This window comes from Miniopterus natalensis, chromosome 5, assembly GCF_054644295.1.
Source record: "Miniopterus natalensis isolate mMinNat1 chromosome 5, mMinNat1.hap1, whole genome shotgun sequence".
NCBI lineage: Eukaryota > Metazoa > Chordata > Mammalia > Chiroptera > Miniopteridae > Miniopterus > Miniopterus natalensis.
Window position 1 is genome coordinate 19,022,030 of NC_142085.1, and position 22,767 is coordinate 19,044,796.

The 22,767-nt window shown below is 45.5% G+C and overlaps 1 protein-coding gene across 1 annotated transcript in view; it reads right to left on the reverse strand.

Moving 5' to 3' along the window:
- The window catches only part of TNFRSF21 (TNF receptor superfamily member 21), a 62,826-nt gene extending 42,040 nt beyond the window's left edge, over positions 1 to 20,786 (reverse strand). The window contains exons 1-2 of the mRNA XM_087817438.1: positions 20,297 to 20,786; positions 396 to 1,047 (exon numbers count right to left, since the gene is read on the reverse strand). Coding sequence (XP_087673564.1) covers positions 396 to 1,047; positions 20,297 to 20,383 — 739 coding nt within the window. The 5' untranslated portion in view covers positions 20,384 to 20,786. The remainder of the gene's footprint in view (positions 1 to 395; positions 1,048 to 20,296) is intronic.
- Positions 20,787 to 22,767: the final 1,981 nt, after the last annotated feature.

Below are 22,767 nucleotides of genomic sequence, written 5' to 3' on the forward strand. Positions count from 1 at the left end.
TTCCATGTTGGAAAGCTTTTAATCGGGGAGAGACCTTCAACATCTAAATCACTCATTATTTGACAAGTTTGAAACCAAGGTCAGAAGTTCAGTGACTTACATAAGGTCACTCACTGTCCCTGTTTTACTGGATTCTTATTTTCTATTTTGATGTGACCTGGTTTATAGATATCTGATCCCCCTAACTTAAAACTTCTGAGTCTAAATGTTTCTAAAAGGTCCAAAGAAGCTAAATTCAATTAGCCACAAAGTGCAAGTCCCTTCATCCAGGGGGGACTTTGGGAATCTATAAAACGGAGAAAACATCCATGGTACAAGTACAAGCCCATTGCCAGTAGCTTCACTGGACTCAAAGCCCTCCTCAAATAAATAAATAACTCATGAGGTTAAGTTACCTTTGGGAACATAAGTGGAGGAAGGGACTTCATGTGATTCCATGTGCTCAGGGCGTGAAAAGATGGTTGTGCCAGGGGAGGGTGGGGTTGTACTGGAGAAGGTCGGGGCTGTGCCACAGACGTTGTCTGCCTCCTTGGAGCCTGGCTTGATCACCACCAGGTTCTGACTCAGACAGTCTGTGTATGCTTTGCATTTCATCACACTAGAAGGCACATCAGAGAAGGTTCCCCGAGCACACTGCTTACACCGCACGTCCTCGGTCTCCGACCCTTTCTTCCGCACACCCCAGCCCACAGGACACACCGTGTGGGGGGCGCAGGTACCATTAAACTGGAACATGCCAGGTGGGCAAGCGCATTCCCGGTCAGTCAAGGCAGCACACGGTAATTTCTCAACCATCGGCCACGGGCATGGCTGACTACAGTCATGGCATTTCTCTATGCCGTTCTCATGCCTCGTAAAGGTCCCCGCTGGGCAGCTGCTGCACACACGCAGGCTTGTGTTGGTACAGTGCTCAGATACATAGGTTCCCGCCGGACACTTGTCACAGGTTAGCACCTGGCCAGTGACGCGGTCAACATGGTGATAGGTGCCGATGAGACTGGGGGCCTTCTGTTCTGGCTGAGCAGAGGTGGTGCTAAGGAATCCAAGCTGCAAGAAACAAAAGGGGGAGGGGGAGGAACAAAACCAAGGAGGTGTTATCTAGGAACAGAGAAAAAAGATGAAATAATCCCAACGCCACCGCTATCATGCCTGGTAAATATCTGACAGGTACCATGCCCTCTTAACACAAGGCTGCTGCACAGCGGAGAAACAAAGGCTCCGATTCCTCCCGGCGCCTGACCTACACCTCAGTTTCCTTTTCTTCCATGTGCAAAGTGAGGCTGACAATACCTCTCAATTATAAAAACTCAGCTGAGAATATGAACACGAAAACACTCTGGGGCCCGTATTAAAACTGCTGGATATCTGGCCGGTGTGGCTCAGTGGTTAGGCACCAACCCATGAACCTGGAGGTCACCAATTCGCTTCCCAGTCAGGGCACATGCCCGGACTGTGGGCTTGAGCCCCAGCAGTGGTGTGCAGAAGGCAGCCAATCGATGTTTTTCTATCTCTCTAACCCTCTAAAAAAATTAAAAAAAAAAAAAATTAAAAAAAAAAAAAAAAATGTTGTATTGCTGGCCAGGGCGGTTCAGTTCGTTAGAGTATCATCCCGCACACCGAAAGGTTGAGGGTTCAATTCCTGGTCAGGGCACATACCCAGGTTTCAGGTTTGAGCCCTGGTCAGGGTGTGTATAACAGGCAACCCACTGATGTTTCTCTCTCTCCCTTTCTCTCGAAAATCAATAAAAGCATATGCTACTGTATGGAAGTCAAACATCCGAATGTAAGAAAAAAATAACTTGCTGAATAGTTCGTCTTCCTTTCCATATCTTGATACCAGGACAAAACAACTGAGAAGTAGGATGGCACTGATTCAAGCTGCTACTTTCACAGCACCCGATTACCCGGTTGGAGTTAACCTATAGACATGGCATGATTTTGTTCAAATATCTCACCTATGCAAAGCTATATTTTTTGATTGTTTGGTTTGAGGTTTGTTTGTTTTGCAAAACAGAGTTAGGCCCCTTGATGCTTTTAGATGCATAGCTTCTGAAGGCCATGGCTAATAGTGTGGACCTGCAGCCACCTGGGAGCCCAAGCACAAAGCTGGGCTCAGCAAGGACTCAATAGACACATAAATTAAATTCATAGAACAGAAACTTCACCCAGCTAGACAGAATTTTATAATGGCGCCCAGAATGAAAACTTGGGGGAAAGGAAGTTATAGTTGTGGCGCTAAATCCTGAGGTCCTTCTGCAGTGGTGGGGGGAGTGAATGTTTAAATTTGCCTCTGTACCAGTAACTGAGAGAATAAAGTAAGGTCTTCAAAGTGATCAGAGTTCCTGTCTCCTTAGCACCTTGAGATTAACCCAAGATGCAGTTCTCCTCTACCTCAAATTTAATGATTTGAACCAAAAATATCACTCTTGAGGTCCTTTACCCTGTCCCAGATGTCTCCAATTAAATGGCAATATTGGAAACGAATTTCCAATTTATGAGAATATATTCGTATTTTCTTTAATCTAAGACCAAAAAAGGACAGTAGTTGATTTTCTTGGTAAGAGACTTAACTTCATCTTGGACTCTGAAGGAAAACAATCTGCTTGATAGTAAGTACTGCAGTAACATCCCTTTTCACTTCTGACTCTTTTTTCCCTCCTTGTCTTTGCAAAATCAGCCCAGCCACCCTCTTCTAACCACAGCAGATGCATCAGACTGAGGAAAGAAAACTCATTACCATCTTGTGGAGAGTCCAAGTGCCTTTTGGCAAGTACATGAAGACAGATCTTGTCCCAGTCTCCCCAACAATAAGGACCCAACCCAAGAGGTTGCAAAAGAGGCTCTGCTCTGTACTTCAAGTTCCTTCATATCTAGTTTCTAACTGCAAAAGCAGTTTTAGGGAACTGCAGTGTTCTGGAAGTTTGAAAGATGTATAAATAACCCAAATGGCAGGTTATTACACTTGTGCAAATTAAATGAAATCAAAGAACAGAACAGGCAATCTAGCCTGACAGTGGTCAGGGATGAACATCACTGATGTGTGTGCTATGGGATTTGAGTCTGGCACTTACCCGTGCAGCGAGGCTATGCAGTCAGCCAGAAACACACCCAGGGGATCATAAGTTCACTGTGTGTGCGTGTGTGTGTGTGTGTGTGTGTGTGTGTCCCTGGGCATGGCCATGGGCATGGGGATCAGCTTCCTATAGCTTCATATATCTCCCCAGAGGACACACTTCTAAACCTAAAGTGAGAGATGCTACTACTAGGTTCTGCATTAGTCCCTTGATTACTGAATTGCTGGAGGTCCACCAAGCAGGATACAAAAGCCATCTCCAAACCTCACTGCACCCACACACTTCCCTACTCATTGAGTGGATTTTCCAGCTCTGTGTTCATTTAGAATAACTGATCAAGTTTCTAATTAAAGCAAATCTCAGGGCTCTTTAAACTGCACCCTACTAGGTAACCCACTTAAGACAATATGGCTCTAAAAAGGGACCATTAAACTACCTCGTGCTACAGAGGTAATTCCAGCTCCTACAAATAGTGCTAACACACAATATTCCTTGGCAGCCTCACCTGGGCTGAACACTAGACATGAGATTTGTGCACAAACCAGGTAATATACAAGCACTGGACAAATATTTATTGAAGACCTACTATGTGTGTACTAGAACCTTGAGAACTCTATTTCAGCCTTTACAGTGTTTACCTTCTAAAATATAAAGGAAGACAAATGGAAACAACTAATTACATCAGTAATTACTTAATTAGAGTTGAGATTACTCCTAAGGAGAAATAAAGTCCCGTGAGAAGGGGTTCAACAGGCACTTCCTAGCTCAGAGATATTAGAGAAATGTTTTGGAGCATTTACTACTGAAGGCTAGGGAAGCAGAACTTAAGTCTGGGCAGGGGAAGTGGCAGGGGATTAGGCAGAGGGAGCCCCGGAGCAAAAGTCTGAAGCGGAGGAAGATCAGCTCAGGAACTATTAAAAAATCCTGTGTGGCTCTACCTCCAGGTGCAACACAGTGGCCACATTTGAACCTGGAGAGGCTCCACAATTTGATCCTAATCCAAAGTCACTGTCTGTTTATATTGGAGGTTGGGGAGAGAGGCATATAATCACATTTGTCAATAAAAAAATGATCTGGCTGCAGAGTGGACAATGAAAGCAGTGTGGGAGGAGGGCAGATGAGAAAACCCACTTAGAAGGCGAAAGCCAAGGGGAAGGTGAGCATGACCTGGGCTAGGGTGGAGGTCATGGAAGAAGAACAAGGCGACAGATAGGAGAGGTCAGATCAGCTGGATTTGGGGAATAATTACCTATGGAAGGAGGAAAGGGAGAAAAATCGATGGTTTTCAAATTGGACTCGAGTGCACAGTACCGAACACATTTCTCAGGGCTGCTCGTGGGCCCGGCGGGTGCACGTCAGGGCAGGGACAGGAGGTTCTGAGCTCCCCGTCTCTGCCTCAAACACTGCAGCTCAGATTCACCGATTCGCTAGGCACCTTCCTTCCACGGAAGAATTCATTTGAAGGAAGGTTACTCCCCCTGCACTAGAGGAACCTCCAAGAGCTCTTCCAGTCCCAAAGTTAATGATTAACCCATCTGAGCTACAAAGCCGGAGGGCTGTTCCCTGTGCTGCTCTTCCTCCCGAAGCCCTGCTGAGAGGAAGAGGCTGCGATGTCCCTTTCCCTGCACAGAGACACAGGTGCCACCGGAGAAAAGTTCTTTTCCTAAGGCCTTTTAGTCAGCTGAAGACTTGTGATCCAAAGCTAGAGCTTTTTCCACTAGCCTGGTGGCAGCCCTCTGGTTTCTAAGAAAATTAAAATAATATAAAAATCATTCCCAAAGACAATTCAAAGGGTGAAGTAATGGGTAGCGGGGAAGAGGGGGATCCAGGTCCCTATAAAACGTAAAAAACAATTTAGGTGATACCTAAAAGTTACTGTTGGGGAAAACACCTGAATCACAAGACACAGTCACTGAAAAGTGAACACTCAAGGCTGGGGTTCTACCTGGTCAAGAGCCTTAATTCTCTCACCTGTACAGAGGTGGAGAGACTAAATCAGGTTCACCAAAACCTCAAGCCTCAAGTGAGCATCAAAATTACCTGGGAAGCATTTTTTAAAATTTATTTATTGGTTTTTGTATTGATTTTTCGAGAGAGAGGAAGGAAGGGAGAGGGAGAGAAACATCGACTGGCTGCCTCCTGCAAGCCCCCTACGGGGGATTGAGCCTGAAACAGGGCGTGTGCCCTGACCAGGCATCAAACCAGCAACCTTTCAGTGCAGGGGAAGATGCCCAACCAACTGAGCCACACCAGCCAGGGCCTGGGAAGCTTTTTAAAAAATTCACAGCCTCAGTCCCATTACTTGAGATCATGTGGGTCTGCCATGGGGCCAGGAATTTGTTTGGTTTTGTTTTTAAGCTTTCCAAGTGATTCTGATGTCCAACCAACTTTTAGTTGCCCTGATGCCCTGAACTGGAAGGCCTGACCCCTCTGGTTTGAATCTTCTCTGATTCTGAGAAACACTTTGGAAACAGCCCAGTTCCACCGTCAGAGCCGCTCCCTCCTCCTCTTTCCCAACTTGCATCCTTTTATTGTTTAAATATTGTTCTTGCTTCATTATTATTTTCATAGTAAGTACTCTAGTAATAATTCTAACAACTTCAAAATAGACTAAAATGTTTAGGTATCTGCTCAGCTCCACCCATCCCTAGAGATACTCGCTATTAATTTTGGTGCACATCTTTCCAGACCCTTCCTGAGCATTTACACCTAATACATGCATGCATACTTTAAGTGAGCTGCTCCAGCTTCATCTTAAGGAGACGGGCCACACATACTGTTCTGTGATTTGATTTTGGTCTTATAATGCATCACTGAAATCTCTCCATGTCAGAACACAGACTACTTCATTCTTTAGAAGAGTCAAGTTCTCTTCAACTGCGTGGATCTGTCTTATTTTAGAGACACTTCTTACTGAGGACATGTAGACTGCTTCCTGGTCCCTGTCAGTGTATGCATGCATTTTTTTTTTTTAATTCTCACCCGAGGATATTTTTTCCATTGCTTTTCAAAGAGAGTGGAAAGGAGAAAGAGAAAGAGAGAGAAACATCGATATGAGAAAGACATATTGATTGGTCTCCTCCCGAAAGCTTTCCAACCAGGGCCAGGGATCGAGCCTGCGATCGAGGTACGTGCCCTTGGCCGAAATCAAACCCAGGACCCTTCAGCCTGCAAGCCAGCGCTCTAACCACTGAGGCAAACTGTCTAGGTAGGGCTGCATGTGTTCTTCTACATTCCATAGTCCCCTTCTTTGCTTCCCACTCCCCACCCCAGTTTCTCTTTTCTTTCTTTTTCATCCTAAATGACAGCTACAACCATGTTGCTCTCAGGCTTTTGAGAACTGCTTTCTTCAAGGACAGAAGAAGTCTCCATACAACCCCTAAGTTGGAGCCTCTCACTCTTCTTCCTCCCTACTAGTGTGACACAGTATTAATATGATACAGTATTAACATGAATACCATATATGTTTTTCTGTGGGAGGATGGGCCTGTGGGAGGACCAGATCTGAAGTAGAAAGAATTGCTGGGCAAAGATTTAGAAAATAGAAAACCTGTGTTCCTGTCCAGACACTGGCTCAAGGTCAGCTGGACCTGGTTTTACTTGCTTGTAAAATTAGCAGGTTGGACTACATTGCATTCAACTCCAGCCTTCTGGGTGCCTGTGATTGTCAAGTTCCACCTTCTCCACAAAGCCTTTACATTTCCTAGTCTCCCAGATTCCAAGAAGACAAGCAAACTTTTCACCCCATTTCCTGTTTCTGTTTGTGATTGAGGTGCTTAATTACATATTGTCTTGTAATGTTTGCTGATGGCCTCATCCGTGTATATATTTATCTTCCCATAATGATTACAAGCAGCTTGAGGCCAGGGGCAGCCACAGAGATGGCATTTCCTCCCTTGCTCAACCACCTCAAAATGAAGATCACAAAAATGATAAAGAAAGCACCCTCTGAGCCAGGAGCCAGCAGATGAATTCCTGCATGCCAAGTGTTCTCATAAATAAGTTTTATTGGAAGCTAGCCATTCGTTTAGCTATTGCACATGGCTGCTTTCATGCTCCAATGACAGAGCTGGAGAACTGCAAAAGAGACCATAGGGCCCACAAACTTAGAATATTTACTATCTGGCCCTTTTAGAAAAAAAGTCTGCTGATACTTTGTTGATCAGTCAAAAGAAATGTCGAAAAATGCACAGACTGGAGCCTTAGGCATCTTCTAGAGTCTAGCAATGAGTATTGAGTTCCTGGCTTCCTTTTTGACACCCACTCTAACTCACACACCAAATCTGACACTTTCACTCCCTGCTTAAAACATGACTTAGAAATGCAAAATCTTTCATAGAGATAGGACATCCTCTGAAATGCTTCCCTGCCTTCCTCTCCCTCAGCTTAAACTAGCTCTCACTGTCTTCCCCACAGGACCACCATAATTTTGTAGTCACGAATTTTTCCATTTCGGGTGTCTTCCCCTCTGAGCCACAAGAGGACCAGGACAGTCTATTTGACATGCTGATGCTATCCAAGCCCTCAAGGACAGTACCCAGTTCATGGTACACCTGACAGGTGTTTGTGGACTAAGTGAATGGATGGATTTGCAGACCATAACTAGAAGCATAGAATTAAACTGTGGAGGTGGAGAAGGTTGCTGGACATGAGCACAGACATAAAAGCAACTGTGAGAAACCCAAAAAGCCTCCACTGTGCACCCACAATAACTCAAGAGATAAAATAGGCTGGCACCCTTCAGAATAAAGGCAAATCGTTAGTTTCACCTCCAAAGATCCTCAGGATATCACTGTTTGAACAGAACCATAACTGGCTGGCAAGCCTTATGCTCAGCATGGTTCTTAAGAGAACAAGCAAATGTAATGATGAATTAGAACATCCCCTCCTCATTTTACACTGATTTGTAAAAAGATCTCCAATTGATGCTTAGAATTATCAGCAGTATCATGAAATTATTCTCCGGAAGCTATGGATGTTCCACCTTAGTTTAAACTTTAGTTATTTAGAAATTGTCCTTTATTCAGGACACGTACTTCACCAACAGTAACGGATAAATGAGCAAATGTCAGTGTACCGTCCCAAACTGTATGGGATATGAGAACACTGCACTTCTCAAGTAGATTAAAAGGTAAAGCCCAGGACAAAGCAAATTTCAAAGGAAGGAAGAGGTATCTCTAAAATGACCAGTGATTAATGCTTCCAGGTCTCTGTACTCACTGTCGCAACCCTCATCACACCTGTCCTAGTGTCACTTCTACTTCAGGGCACAGAGGTGGACCTGACTGAAGACAAGACACATCCAGATGTGCTAATGTGAAAGAACACTGATGCAAATTTATCTTTACCAGTTCTTATCCCATGACCTCATTCTTCAAACAAATGGGCAAAATTTTCCGTGCAGTTTACCAGAAGAACATATTTATGCCATTTTTGTTCCCTATCAAACTGCAATCATTTTTAATAAAAAAAAAAAAGATTGCATTAAAAAAAAAACAACTGAAGGCAGTGATAAGCTTGTCTATTCATAATGGACAAGCAGGAAGACTGATGACTTTAACAGAAAAAATTTTAATACTGCATAAAACTAGTATTTTAAGAAAAATCTCAGTCACTGTGGATATTGTAACAAAGATAAGGCAACCAAGATCTATTCCTGAGATGGTGACTATAAAACATGCTAACAGACGATCAAAAGGTAAAAGCCAGGCAGAGCTAGACACTCCCAGAATTTCTGACCATTCTTTTGAGCATCCCATTAAATTCATAATAGCAAGGTACAGACAGACTGCTGGAATTCTCCAGATTCGAAGGGGGAAAAAGAACGTGTGGAGAGGAAAGCGCCAAGGGCAGAGCTTCCACAAAGCACAGACAGGCAGAACTGTTCCCAGGAATGCTATATAAATTTGATTGGCTTTTGCATTTATTTCCTACTATCCTCTCTGATTTACAAGTCTTCTGTTGCTAGGGCAAAGGCAGGGACTGTTGTTAAAAGCTACAAATACAGACAATGCCAAAACTAGAATGTGCTGTCGGACTGGAAAGAGGCGAGCTTACGGACCCTGGGAAAAGGAAATAACGGGCAAGGAAATAACCCAGATGTTGTCTTGCCTGGAACCTGCAATGCAGAGGAGTGTGCACTCAGCATTCAGTCCATGGACCACAGACCTTCATCTCCTTCCCTCTGCTGCAATGGGCATTTCTACAGGCTGAGACCCTCACCTACGTGCAGAAGCCATTGTTAATAAGACATGGTAAAGGTTTAGGGGAAACACTCTTCTGTGCTCGCTAAGAATTTATAAAATCCTTACGCAAGCCAAAGCAAAAGTAAGGACATCAGCCAGTGCAGCAATGCCAGCATGAAAGTATAAACAAAACCCATTTTAGCCTGGAGTATGCTGGGCAGGCCTATTCTCCCAGGTCCCGGCTGGGGGATCTGTGCAAGGGGCTCAACCCTGTGTCTCTTGTCTCCTCATTAGGATAATGGAGACTAGTAACACCTACTCTCTTAAAATCGTTTTCAGAATTAATTTTTACTACAGGTAGAGCAGAGAAGACAAACATGACACAAGCAAGCGCTCCATAAATGTTAGTTACTTTAATTATCACTCCTACTTACGATTTTACTATATTTTAGCTTCCTTCCCTTGGGACTAGACAATCTTTTTAAATGCCCCAATTAAAATGCAAATATCCACTTCCTGAGAAATGTATCAAAGACTCCAAATTTTAAAAGCTGTAATCCGAAAATATACCTTACTAGACTTGGAGCATACTACACAACAAAAAATCCAGACTGCAGACAAAAGACAAACAAGGGGCATTTCAAAACAGATTTAAAATATCAACTTAGCATATTATAAATGAGAATACAAGAGAGGAGGGAAGACTTGCTGTTAATAAGTACACTTTAGGCAAATGGGTCAGAATTTAAGTAAGCATTTTCTAGAGCGAGTTTCTTTGATCTCGTCCCAAGATGTTAATGATTCTAGAGTCTAAAACATGGGTGAACGAACTCCAGCCAGCTGCCAACATTTTTATAGTCCAGAGGCTAAGAATGTTGTTTACATTTCAAATAGTTGGGAGGGAAAATCAAAAGAAGAACAATATTTTTGTGACACATGAAAATTATTTGAAATTCAAATTTTAGTGCCTAGAAATCAAGTTTTATTGGAACATAGCCATGCCCATTCTCTAGGTATGGCTTAAGGCTGCTTCAAAGTACTACACAGTCAGAGCCGAGTAGTATAGTTTCCACCCAAATGAAATGGATTTAGGAATATTAGCCTAAATTTTGGTGTTATTAAGTATAATAATATTAAAAGAAGAATGTAAAAATATATGCCATAAAAACTTATAACTGCCCTGGCCAGTTTTGCTCAGTGGTTAGAGAGTTGACCTGTGGACTGAAGGGTCCCGAGTTCAATTCCAGCCAAGGGTACGTACCTGGGTTGCAGGTTCAATCCCCTGCCCTGGTCAGGCTCCCTCACGTGGGAGGCAACCCATCGATGTGTCTCTCTCACATCAGTGTTTCTCTCTCTTTCTCTCTCTCCCTTCCAATCTTCCTACAAAAACAATGGAAAAAATATCCTCCGGTGAGGATTTAAAAAAAAAAAAAGAATGCAAACTAGATTAACACAAATTCCACTCAATATCCAGGACAGAAGGTGCCATGAATAAAAGTAACCATCATGTGGATAAATTTGTTACATCCCTTGCAACTACCTGGAATGCAAATCTGGGCAAGCAAGGATCCTTCTACACCTATACGAGAGCAGCATAAATAAAGTGATAAGCTCCAATGCTGGCAGGCTTATGGGGTAAAAGGCACATTAATAGGTTGCTGGTGGCACTTTAAATTAATCCAGTCTTTCTAAAGACAATCTGGAAATAGGCAGCAAGAACCATAAAAACTATTCATTGGTTTCCTGTGACCTAGTGATTCCACTTTGGGGACTATACCTCAAATGCCCCTCACTTTTGGGAACAACCCAAAAAGAAAAAGAGCGATTGGTCTGTACACAGACAGCTTCATTTGTGCAGCAGGAAAACAGTGACAATAACCCAAGTGTCCAACCCAAGTCGGATGGCTCACCAACGGACGAGAGGCGGCTACTGGAAATGGTAGGCATGAAGGCTTGAACCGACACGAATCGTGGGGACCTCGAAATTACTATTACCCATCCCAACTCTGGGTTCCTAATCCCACCCACTCCTCCCCAGCCTTCCCCTGCAAAGTAATCAGACCACCATATTTCACCACCAGTAAACTCCAAAATCTTTAAAATTTGTTAATCTCCATCTTCACTGGCACCATCCAAAAACCATCATCTCCCCCCTGCACTACAGCAAAAGATTCCAGCCCATCTCTTGCTTGTACGCTTCCCTCTAATCCACACTCCAGAGCTGCCAAGAGTGATCTTTTAAAAAAGAAATCTAATTCACGCCACAGCGTAAACCTTCTTCCCACTGTACTCCAAGTGATATCCTGAGACTTTCACACCTTTAAAAGGTCTTGTATGATCTGGACCCTGACTTCTTCAGCCTCAGTCCACATACCCTTTGTCCCTATTTGCCAAGCACCAACCACAATGACCTTCTTTCTATTCTTTGAACATGCAGGCTCTTTCTTACCTCCAGGCCATTCCACATGCTGTTCCCTCTTTCCGGCACACTCTTCCTTCTGTTCTTAAAGGGTCGTCCTTTGTATCACTGCTTTTGTCTTCCCTGATAAACTACAAACTCCAAGGGGAGGGACCATAAATAGGCTTTCACTATCATATACCTAGAGTATAGCCTGACATTTAATAGACGCACCATAAATATTTATTACATAGATGAAAAATAGAAATATCTCTGTAAGATAACAGAAAATAGCTACATAAAGGAAAGCAGAACACAAGCAAGTACATACACATTAGTTTTAACTAGACATAAATGTTCATACGCTGTCAAAGAACAGAAATGAATCGGGAAGGCACATGAAGAGAATTCCATACCCTAGTTCTTCTAATCTGCCAACTTGCTTAAGTTTAAAGCTTTCTTTATTAATGTGCTTTATTAATAACTCAATACCCTTGAATTGCAGCTCTCAGCAGTGAGATATAGCTCAAGATCCAGCCCTCTAACTTGTCCAGATTGAACAGTTAGTTTAGAGCAAGATCCTTCTGGAATTCATTCAACAATCATTTATTGCTTAACTACAGGTGTTGTGGCACTGAGCCAGAAACACAAAGATGAATAGCGCATTGTCTGTTGCCTTTGAGGAGCTAAAATGGAATCGCAGCCTTGGCCCCAAACCTTCCAAATGAGGAAAGAAGCACACCCAAACCTTGTCTGATTTGGTATTTTTCCTGGACCAGGTTTTAACACAAGACTCGAACCGAAAAGGAGAAAGAAAGAGAGAAGCCCTGGACTTCTAGAACTAAGGGAAGAGCAAGGAGTGCACAATGACCGATTAAATTATTCTGGAAACCTGTATCCATTTGCCTTGGAAGCTTTTTCCCCTTCCCAACCCTCCCACCTCTCCTAATCCTGATTAGTTTACCTGGCCAGACCAAGAATGAAATCAGATAATGGCCTTGTCCCAAAGATTCTTTGGGAGACCAGAATTCCAACCTCTTTCCTGGAATCAGTGATTAAATTTCCTCTCACCCTTTGCCTTTAGCTTTCATCTACTCAGTATCTTCAATCTATGAAGAGATATGTTTGAAAGCTTGCTTAGGGGAGGGCTACCAGGGAGTCTGATAAACCTCACACAATCGGAGTTAAACCAGTTTCTAAGAGACCTGAAATGAAAAGTTAACAAAGGAAATGCTAACTACAGATGATGCAAACTCATGCACTAATCCTATACAAATAATCAAGTTGGCAGCGATGAAAACCCTAAAAGGTCCTCAATTTCTCAGGATAAGTGAGTTGAAACTACACTGCTGGGCAGAACCCATGTCCCACTGTTACTCACTAAGCAAATATTTTTCAAAATGACCCAAGTAGCAGGAAAGCAAAGTATCCATTCCCTATTTATAACACTTTGCAAGCGTAGCTTTCCATCTTAACCATGGCACCACTGCCCGTCACAGTCACACCATAGGAAAATGCTTACCAACGACTCCACGCCCTCCCCTCTCAATCCACACACACAGGTGGCTCATGCTTTATGATCAGCAGTTGGGGCTAAAATTCCAGGTGCCATCATGGAGCAGAAGTGCTCTTCCGATGGAAAGTCAATGTTCAACTCTCGAGTAAAATCATTCCCTTAAGAGAAAACAAAATTCCAGTAAATTAAGGTTACTCATCCCCTGCCCGCAGCTTGGCAGAAGCAGCGGCAGTGTGTATGCAGCCACAGTGGCCTAGATTTGAATCCTCGGTCTAGCAGCTGCCAACTGCTTCACCATAACTTCTCTTACGCCTCATTCCTTATGTGTAAAAGAGGGTGAACGCCATGCCTCATGGACTTGCAAGATTAACTGGGATCATTTTTAAAAGGTATTCAATGGTAAGTATTCAATGAAAAGGAACTAGTAATATCAATATCGATGGTTAATATGAACAGCCACTAACATTCCTCCCCTCTGAGTTCTCAGGGCTAAAGTCCTCTTGAATCCACGCCTGCTCTCATTTGATTCCAGGACTCATGGGCTGACTCCTCTCCTCTCTCCTAAATCCATTAAAGTCATGTTTCTCCTCCCCAAACAGATCTGCAAAGGGCTCCAAGCGATGGAGCCACCAGGCAGTTCTGGCGGCAGAAGAGCAAATGGAAAATTATATAAAGATCAGATAATGAGCTTTGCTAGGACTCAGCTTCCCAAGCCCCCTCTCCTCTTTTTTGTTTTTCTTGAGAGGAAACCATTAGACATAATTTTCAAATATTCTAAAGAGAAGATGGGGCTATGGCTCAGGGCCCTCACTACCCATCCCCACCGGGCTCAGGCTCACCCTTCTGAGGTCCTTCTGAGCACAACTTTCCCACCACTCTGCAAACATCTGTCATCTCCAAGACCAGGATGTTGACATGTGAAAACGAGAAAGTTAGATAGCCAGTATCTAGGGGGAAAGAACCATTCCCAGCAGCCTTTACCACCCCTCAAGAAAGTGAAGTCATCACTGCTTTGAATCAACAGCCTAACACTCATGAGCCCCACCTCCCAACAGCCCCAAGTCCAGCACACGGTCACGGACAACTGCCAGGTTCCTTCCGGATTCTGACCTCTGCCTAGCTCCTCTTGGACGCAGGCTAGAAGTGGGAGGTGGTTGGAAAGCCAAGTGGCAGCATTGAAGCCAATTTAGGATTCCTGTTTATTTTTGGTATTTGACAAATACAAACACTGAGGCAAGGCCAGTATTGATTCACTATCTCGCACCTATTCCTAAAGAATCAAAGCTCCAGCAGGAACAAAGCCTAATGTTCAGCTAATGCTAAACGGAGATTCAATTTTGGGGACCAAGTTGACTCCTGTGATGGCTCCAGTTTTCATTCTGTCAAACAGACCTATCTGTGTCTGACCGTCCAGACCGAGCCTGCTCCAAATGGTCATGGACACGTGCCCAGAGGCAATGAGGTGACCTGGGTTCTTGAGTTTGCTAGGAAGTTGCCAGTGACCTGGCACCATCAGAATTTGCCAGGCCTGCTTGGGGTTAGAGGACCAGCCGAGTATTAGTGCACTATTACTGGAATATAAGCATCCAAATATCCACAATGAAAAGTCACTTAATTCATACTGGGCCCCCAAAAGTCTGATGATGCACCTGACCATTTCCCATCACCAAAAAAAGTTTAATCAAATTTACTTAAACCAATTAATTATAGTTTATGCTTTATAAAGCGCCAGCTGAGTGAGTACAAAACCAATTTGCAGCTTGCCTACTGAGTCTCCAAAGAGGCTCTACCTCTCACCTTCACGGACTGAGTCAAGTGTAAAGTTCAAGTGTGATGTCTCCGCCTTCTAATCTATGATGCAGAAAGTACACAGACCACCTGCTAGAGTCAGCCCAGCAGCACACATCTACTTGCCCTTATCCAATAAGGATGTACCCACGTTAAGGGGTCTTCTGGAAACTGTCCTGGAAAACTTGGCTTTAACTGTGCTAAGCAAATCCAGCTATTTGATAGACTGTCCAGATTGAACCACTCCAACATATGTAATTTAGCCAACCGGTGGATCTCTGCCTAGTTAGTCTCGGGGTTTTTTCTCAATTTTAGTACAACATTCCATTACAGGGCGTTTTTTTCTTGTTGATTTAGATTGTGTATTTTATTTAAAAGACACTTGTGTATTTTATTTGCTTTTTTCTTTTGGACTGGACCTGAGACAGATTCACCCCGTATGCCTTTAGAAATAATTGGGATAAAAAAGCAAGCTTGATCACATTCTATACATTTTGACAATAGGGATGGTAGATTCATGGGGTTAGTCGGAAGTCCTGTCTTGGTTGGTGTGGCTCAGTTGGTTGAGCGTCGGCCCATGCAAAAGGTTACCGGTTCAATTCCCAATCGGGGTATATGCCTAGGTTTCAGGCTTGATCCCCAGGGGGGGAAGTGGAGCATGCAGGAGGCAGCCAATTGCTGTGTTGCGCTCACATCGATATTTCTCTCTCTCCCTCTCTTCCTCTCTCTAGAAATCAATAAAAATATTTTTTAAAAACTCCTGCATTCCAGTACAGGCCTCCATTACCCATTCTGCTGATTAGAAGTTACTTTCCTTACAGAGGTTAATGTATGTCATTCTGAAACTTGGCAGATTTTTTCTCCTCTGATGTTCAGACTAACAGCCAAGTTTACGTCAAGTTTTTAAATATTTTAACATCAATCACACTTTGGGTACTGCTTTTAGTACATTCATCTACTGATTCCACATGACAGTGAAACCCACCCAGCATGACTGATGGCCACGCACATTCTATATACCATACACCGTGTACCTGCAGGCAAGATCCAAATCCTAGCTCCTACTCAGGTCCCACTGCCTCTCGCAGAGAACATGTTCAATGTAGGTCTATTAACATGAAAATTAAGTTGCTTCCCCTGTCTAGGCTGCTTTTTGTTCCCCCCTCCAGGTTGGTTTCCCTTCCAGCCTTCATCCTCTAGGATTCTGGAGTTAAGGTAAACAAAAAGGAGAAAATCTTTTTTATATAATATCAGCTCTAGTTGAAAGTTCTACCTGAACTTGCCACCAAGTCCATTCAGGACTTCAGCCCCCACCAGACCACTCCATGCCTGCCTAGTCAAACAGCCAAAATCAAGTGCCAAAATACTGATAACTGACTTTGATAAGTGAAGGACAGGAGGTGACATTAAGCTAGACATCTAGTCACAACAGACAGTGACTAACCCTAATACTTGGCTAGCACACAGCTGAACAAGTTCTTACAGCAAATGTCCCTCTATCTAGAATTCATGATGCATGCAGAATAGTACTTTCTAAAATTCCAGACCTCGTTTCCTTGTCACTTAAGGCTCCCTTCTCTTCTGACTGCCCCACTGCCAACATTCTATCTGTCCAGTCAAAGCAAGTTCCCTGAGGGCAAAAGATATCTGTGAGTGTGGTGTATCACACTAGGCAAGCCCTTCTAGGGCATTCCCAGTACAAACCTAAAGATCTCACTTATCTTCTCCAGACTTTTGGCTGGGAACACATAATATTTTGTCTTTCAGTTTATGGTTGACTTTCCAATATCATGCAGACACAACTCATCAGAAACAGAAGCGCAAAGCAGCAAGAACACCTCCTTCCAAAGGCACTCATGTAATTTTTATTAATGTTTTGCAACAAATCAAACCACCAGTCTCAACTTTCCCCAAGTGAGCCTTCTGTGTTGTTACATTTCACCACCTAGCAATTTGGAGTTGTGAAGTAGCCTGTGTGGCACAGGAGTGGGGGACAGCCTGAGCTGAGGGGTCAGGCGGCTCTGGGGTCCAGCCCCAGTGCCCTCACTTGTGAGCTGTGCGGTAGAGCACAAACCAATGAAGTTTCTGTAGCCTCCATTTTCTCACCTATAAAATGGAGCAAATAGCACCTGCTCCAGAGATGCTGAAACTAAATAAAATACTGTATATAAAGCACCTAACACATAGTAATTTTTGTAATCATGTCATAGCATAGTAAGAAGCTAGGAAAATGCCAGAACAGAATAGGGAAAGTAAGACAGATAGTTAAATAGCAGTTTGCAGCCACCTAGTAAATCCTATCTTCCCTAAACCTAGGACACTTACGAGTAAATGGTTTGCACTTCTCCCCAACCAGAGGGTAAATAGCTTAAATCACTCTACTCCCAGAGACAAATAACAGAAATACAATTAGTGCCATTTGTTGACAACACCCAAGAACAGACTAATTAAGAGAATAAATCTCATTTTGGTACATCAGCATAAAGCTGATGAATACATTATTGATTCTCCCCTCAGACCTCTCCTAAGTGCCCAGCCTTTAAAAACCCTGAAAATGAAGGTCCCAGGGCGCTCTCCCCCCAGGGACCATACCCAAGCCATTGCCTTCCCTCTCTCCTCCCCCCACAGGCACACATCTCCTAAACTCCAAGGGACCCTATGAGACTTGCAACCAGGGGAGCAATGGGCAGCAGAAGCTCATCCTGGGCTAAGGTCCCCTTTTCTCTGACTTCCCGGTGAGCCAAAGCGGCCCAGCCTTAGCTCTGCTGTTGCTTCTTCTGTGCCCTTCCTTGTTTCACTGTCCTAAGTATATTTTTGCTGTGGTCAATAAATTCTTGCTTGCTTTTCTCCACTATTGTCTCACTGGTAACAATCATAATATATGTTCTATATCATACGTTTATTAGGTTTTTAAAGCTTAGAGTAAGTTCTCTTTCATATGGTTAGCCTATCATGATAAGAAAGTGTCCGAAATATGACAATAACAAATGTTACCGCATAATAAGGCAAATGTTTGAAAGAGGAGTAACTGAAAACCATAATAAACAGGACATTTTATTGGGTGCATTATTTTTTAATCTAACTGTAATGTATGGGTAAGGTCACTAACCTCCTCACCTCCCCCAGGAGAGTTCTGAGCACCTGACAGTTTTACCTGGGCTCTGGGACCTGGTGTCTATCATTTTCCCATAGCCAAGAACTCAATGGGATAAATAACCCTTAGAACAATGTCACAAGATCATAAGTTTATACCTTAACACCTGTCCTGAGGACTGGAGCTTTCTGAGTGGGGATGGAAAAAATAAAAGACATTGCCTGCCCACCCTGCTTGGGGGTTACAGCATAGCCAGTCCCTATTAACTCCGATAGACCCTCTCAGTCACTCTGCCTGAGTGAGACAAAGGGATCAACCCCAGGGCATTCCATGGAGGAAGAGCCTTTCTATTATAGTTAACAGGAGACTAAGGATTCCTCTTTTAGTTAACACTTTGAGATTGCGTCTAAACTCCACTATAAATTACATTTTTTAAAGAGATAGCCCAATTTAATTCTCAGGTCTTCAGTTACAAATCCAGTGCACAATTTTTACATATTGAATTTAATAATTTAGGAAAAGGAGCTGGGGGGCTCTTTCTCGGTTGGTTAAAGCAACCTATACAACACTTGGATTGCATCATGACCATACTTTAAGCACCGACCTCATACTAAAAGGTAAAATAAATGAGATATCATATTGGCTTAAGAGCTAATCTAGGAGTGGATACTATGGGAAGCATAATCATCAGATAGGCATGTGGGGGAGGGGTAGAATAGTAGATCTAAGGTGGAGAAGGGAGATAGAGCTATCTCCACTGATAGTAGGGTCACTGATATGGACTTAGATGGGTCTCTCTCCACACCAAGACTGTCAACCCAGGATTACTGTTTGAAAGGACCCTCTACTGCTCACCACCCACACTAGTTTCATGGATACAAGTCTTGACTTTGCCATTACTATAAATGGGCAGAAAAGAGTCTCTGAAAGGAGACTGGGACTTGCCTCATTATAAATGCTAAGAACACAAAACTTTTCTTTAGTCTCACTCTTCCCCTTAAAACACACACTCCCACAGGGAACCAGAGTGTCTGTAGGATGAATTCCCAGGCCATAGCAACTGCACTGCCCTGGGATCTAAGCAGATCTTGGCTGACCTGGCATTAAACCCTTTCTGGGAAGGAGACAGCAAGCCTGCCTTTAGGCTTTTGTTTTGTTTGTTTTTGTTTGTTTGTTAGCTAAGAATCTCCATCTCCTTGGCAGAGACCAAAAGATAGGCATGGGGAGTTTATGGGGGCTCCAGAGATTGACCTCAAAGGCATTATCTTCCATCTAACTCTCCCCCTCTTCTTTAACATTTGAAAATAAGAGAAAAGGATGGGGGGGGGGGTGCTTGGGAATAAGTTTGGGGTCAAGGGTGGTTTCAGGCTTTGACCAGGTAAGTGATGGAGGACTATATAGTGTGTAGGGCTGAATGCAGTTTAAGTCCCAAAGACGAAACCTGCCCCACCCTGCAGGGTCAACCTGCCTGGCCACAGGTAAAGGAGGGACAGGTAAGACTGGAGAAAATTCATCTTCCTTTATGTAGATCCCCCCCCTTCCCCCACTTAAGTGCCAGCTCTCTGGCTGGCTGAGAGCCGGCGCTCAGGAGGCGCCTGAGAGTGGGTCGAAGGGTTCTTTTTTTTTTTTTTTTTTGGGGGGGGCGTGCAGAAACTGCGACCCACCCAGCCGGGGAGCAGAGGCGGGGGAAGGGCAGCTTGCGCCCTGCGAGGGAATGCGCGGCGCGGCGCCCGGCGGTCCCCAGGGTCCGGCGCGCCGGGGCCGCTCTCCCACTGCGGTAGCATCCCGACATGACACTGCAGCTGCAACAAAGCGCCGGCCGCGCCGGCCCGCGGGCCCCGCTGCAGCCCCGGGCCCGCGCCACCCCGGGGGAGCAGCGGCCGGAGGCTAGGGAATGGGGGGAGGTGGGAGCCCGAGGGGGCCGAGCAGGGGAAAAGCCCTGAAAGGGGCTGGGAGCCCGGCGGCCACCTCCAGCGCCTCCTCCAACGAAGCCCGATGGCAAGGAAAACAATTCGCCTTCGTTTCCAAGTCCCAGCTGAGCCCTGCGACTCCCCCAAATGACCGATCGGAGCCCTCCGACGTGTTGCCTTCCCTGACCAGCCCCCTCGCCCAGCCGGCCCGACGCCGCGCCCCCCGCCGCCCGACCCCGCGGAGCCCGAGCCCGGGGACCCGCCCCGCTCCGGGAGCGCGGCGCCTGCAGCTCCCGCGCGGCCGGAGCCCGCGGTGCCCCCGGGCACTCACCAGGAGGAGGAAGCCCGCGCTCATCGCGGCTCGGGCGACGCGGCCGCAGGAGTCGAGGGCGGTGCTGCCGCTCGCAGAGGTCCCCATGGCTGAGCCCGAGGCTCGCAGGGGCGCCGGGAGCGCGTGGCTCTCCGGGAGCTGGAGTCGGCGGCTGCTTCTGCCCAGCGCCGCATCCACCGCCGCCTCCCCGGCCGGGAGCCCATCTACCTCCAACACCCCATATGCACTGCGGCAGCCGTGCAGCCGGGCAGCTGGCCGGAGGAGGGAGGCGGCGCCGGAGGCTGTCGGGGTGCTCAGCACCTGCCCCGCGGCGCGGCCGCCGGGGCCGGGAGACCGAGCCGTGGCTGCAGCCGGCGCCTCCCCGTGCTCTCCTCCGAGAGCGACTGCGGAGAACGAGGGAGGAGGGCTGGGCGCGAGAGAGCGAAGAAACAACTTCCCATAGCGAAGCCTCCACCGCTGCCAGCCGCCCGCCTCCGCTGCCGAGACCCGCCGGCTAGGGACTAAGTCGGTGGCCGCCGGGCGTGGGGACACACGTGGTGGCGCCGAAGGGGCGGAGGATCGGCCCTTTGTGATGTCACCGGGGAAGAGGCCGGGCTCTTTGTGCTATCCTAAAGGGAGGCTCTCCAGGTGGCGCTGGGAGGCAGAGGGTGCCCCTTGGCGTTCGCTGAAAAAACTGCAGCTGCTTTTGAACCCAAGGCAAACGCGGCGAAGGCGTGCACACCCAGACCAAACGCACCTCTCTTTTCTAGGCTGATTCTGAGTAAATTATACCTGCGACAGACGCCTTTCTGTTGCATCTGACCCAAAGCTTAAAAACAGCCAACGACCATAAGCACTTAGATCACCTGCGTGCCCAAAAGAGACCAGTGAGTTGGTTCTCAAACTTGGCTGCGCTTTAGAATCACCTGGAGAGTTTAAAACATATACTGTATATGGATGCCTGGTCCCACCCAGAGGTTCTGATTTAATCGGACCTGGGTATGACCTAGGCATTTGGATTTTTTTTTAAGTTCTCCAGGTGATTTTAATGTGGGGTGAACTTTGAAAACCTCCAGGCTAATGAATGCAGCTAAGGAAATCCAGACTGCGGATTCCAAACCCGGAGGCCCGGCGCTTGGCTCCAGGGATGGTACTCAAGAAGCCCTGGAAATCCTTGAAATGTGTGGGCAGATGTATTTTCCCAACTAAAGCATCCAGAGATTTTGAGTCAGATTGTCATAGAGATAAGGAACTCTCTTCCCCTTAAAAGAAGTGTTAAGCCCAGCCGGTGTGTCTTAGTGGTTGAGCATCCACCCATGCACCAAGAGGTCACTGGTTATTCTGGGTCCCTGCACTTGCCCGAATTCCTGACTCTATCCCCAATAAGTGGCGTGAAGGAGGCAGCCCATCATTATTTCTCTCTGGATGGATGTTTCTCCCTCATCAGTGTTTCTAGCTCTCCTCTCCCTCTCCCTTCCTCACCCTCTAAAATCAATTATATATATATATGAAGTGTTAAAATGTTTTAGTTGAGTTCCAAATGCCTTTGTGAGATGTGGATGGGTAGAAAGATAGTATCCTGCTTCAGAAGTAATAACAGCCAGGGCATCGTTATGGATGGTTGGCATCTCCCACATTTCTGAATGTGAGAGTGTTACAGAATAGGAAGAAGCTAAGAAAATTCCAGGACAAGCGGAACAGGGAAACTAAGACAGATAGTTAAATAGCAGTTTGCAGCCACCGAGTAAAAGCTATCTTCCCTTACGCAAGGACACTCAAGAGTAAATGGTTTGCACTTCTCCTCCCCAACCAGAGGGTAAATAGCTTAAATCACCCTATGCCCTAAGACAGATAACAGAAACCCAATTAGCCCCATTTGTCAACCACACCCAAGGACAGACTAAGAGAATAAATCTCATTTTGGTACATTAGCATAAATGAATATTCTATTGATTCTATCCTCAGACCTCCCCTAAATGTCCAGCCTTTAAAACCCCTGAAAATGAAAGTCCCAGGGCGCTCTCCCCCCAGGGATCATACCCAAGCCATTGTCTTCTCCCTCCCCTTTCCCCACAGGCACACATCTCCTAAACTCCAAGGGACCCCCATGAGACTTACAACCAGGGGAGCAATGGGCAGCAGAAGCTCGTCCTGGGCTAACCCTCTGAACCTGTCTCCAAGGTCCCCTATTCTCTGACTTCCCAGTGAGCCAAAGCCGCCCAGCCTTAGCTCGCCTGCTGCTTCCTCTATGCCCTTCCTTGTTTCACTTATCCTAGGTATATTTTTGCTGCGGTCAATAAATTCTTGCTTGCTTTTCTACACTTTGTCTCTTGATTGAAATCTTTCCCTCAAGAAGACAAGAACCAAGGTCTCCTCATCTCAGTGGTAACAAGAGGACCTGGCATCCCTTTGTTTTCCCTGGGGAGAGGGAGCTTGTCCTGACTGTGGCCTCCATCGCCTAGGTACTGACAGCCCATGGCATACTCGATTGA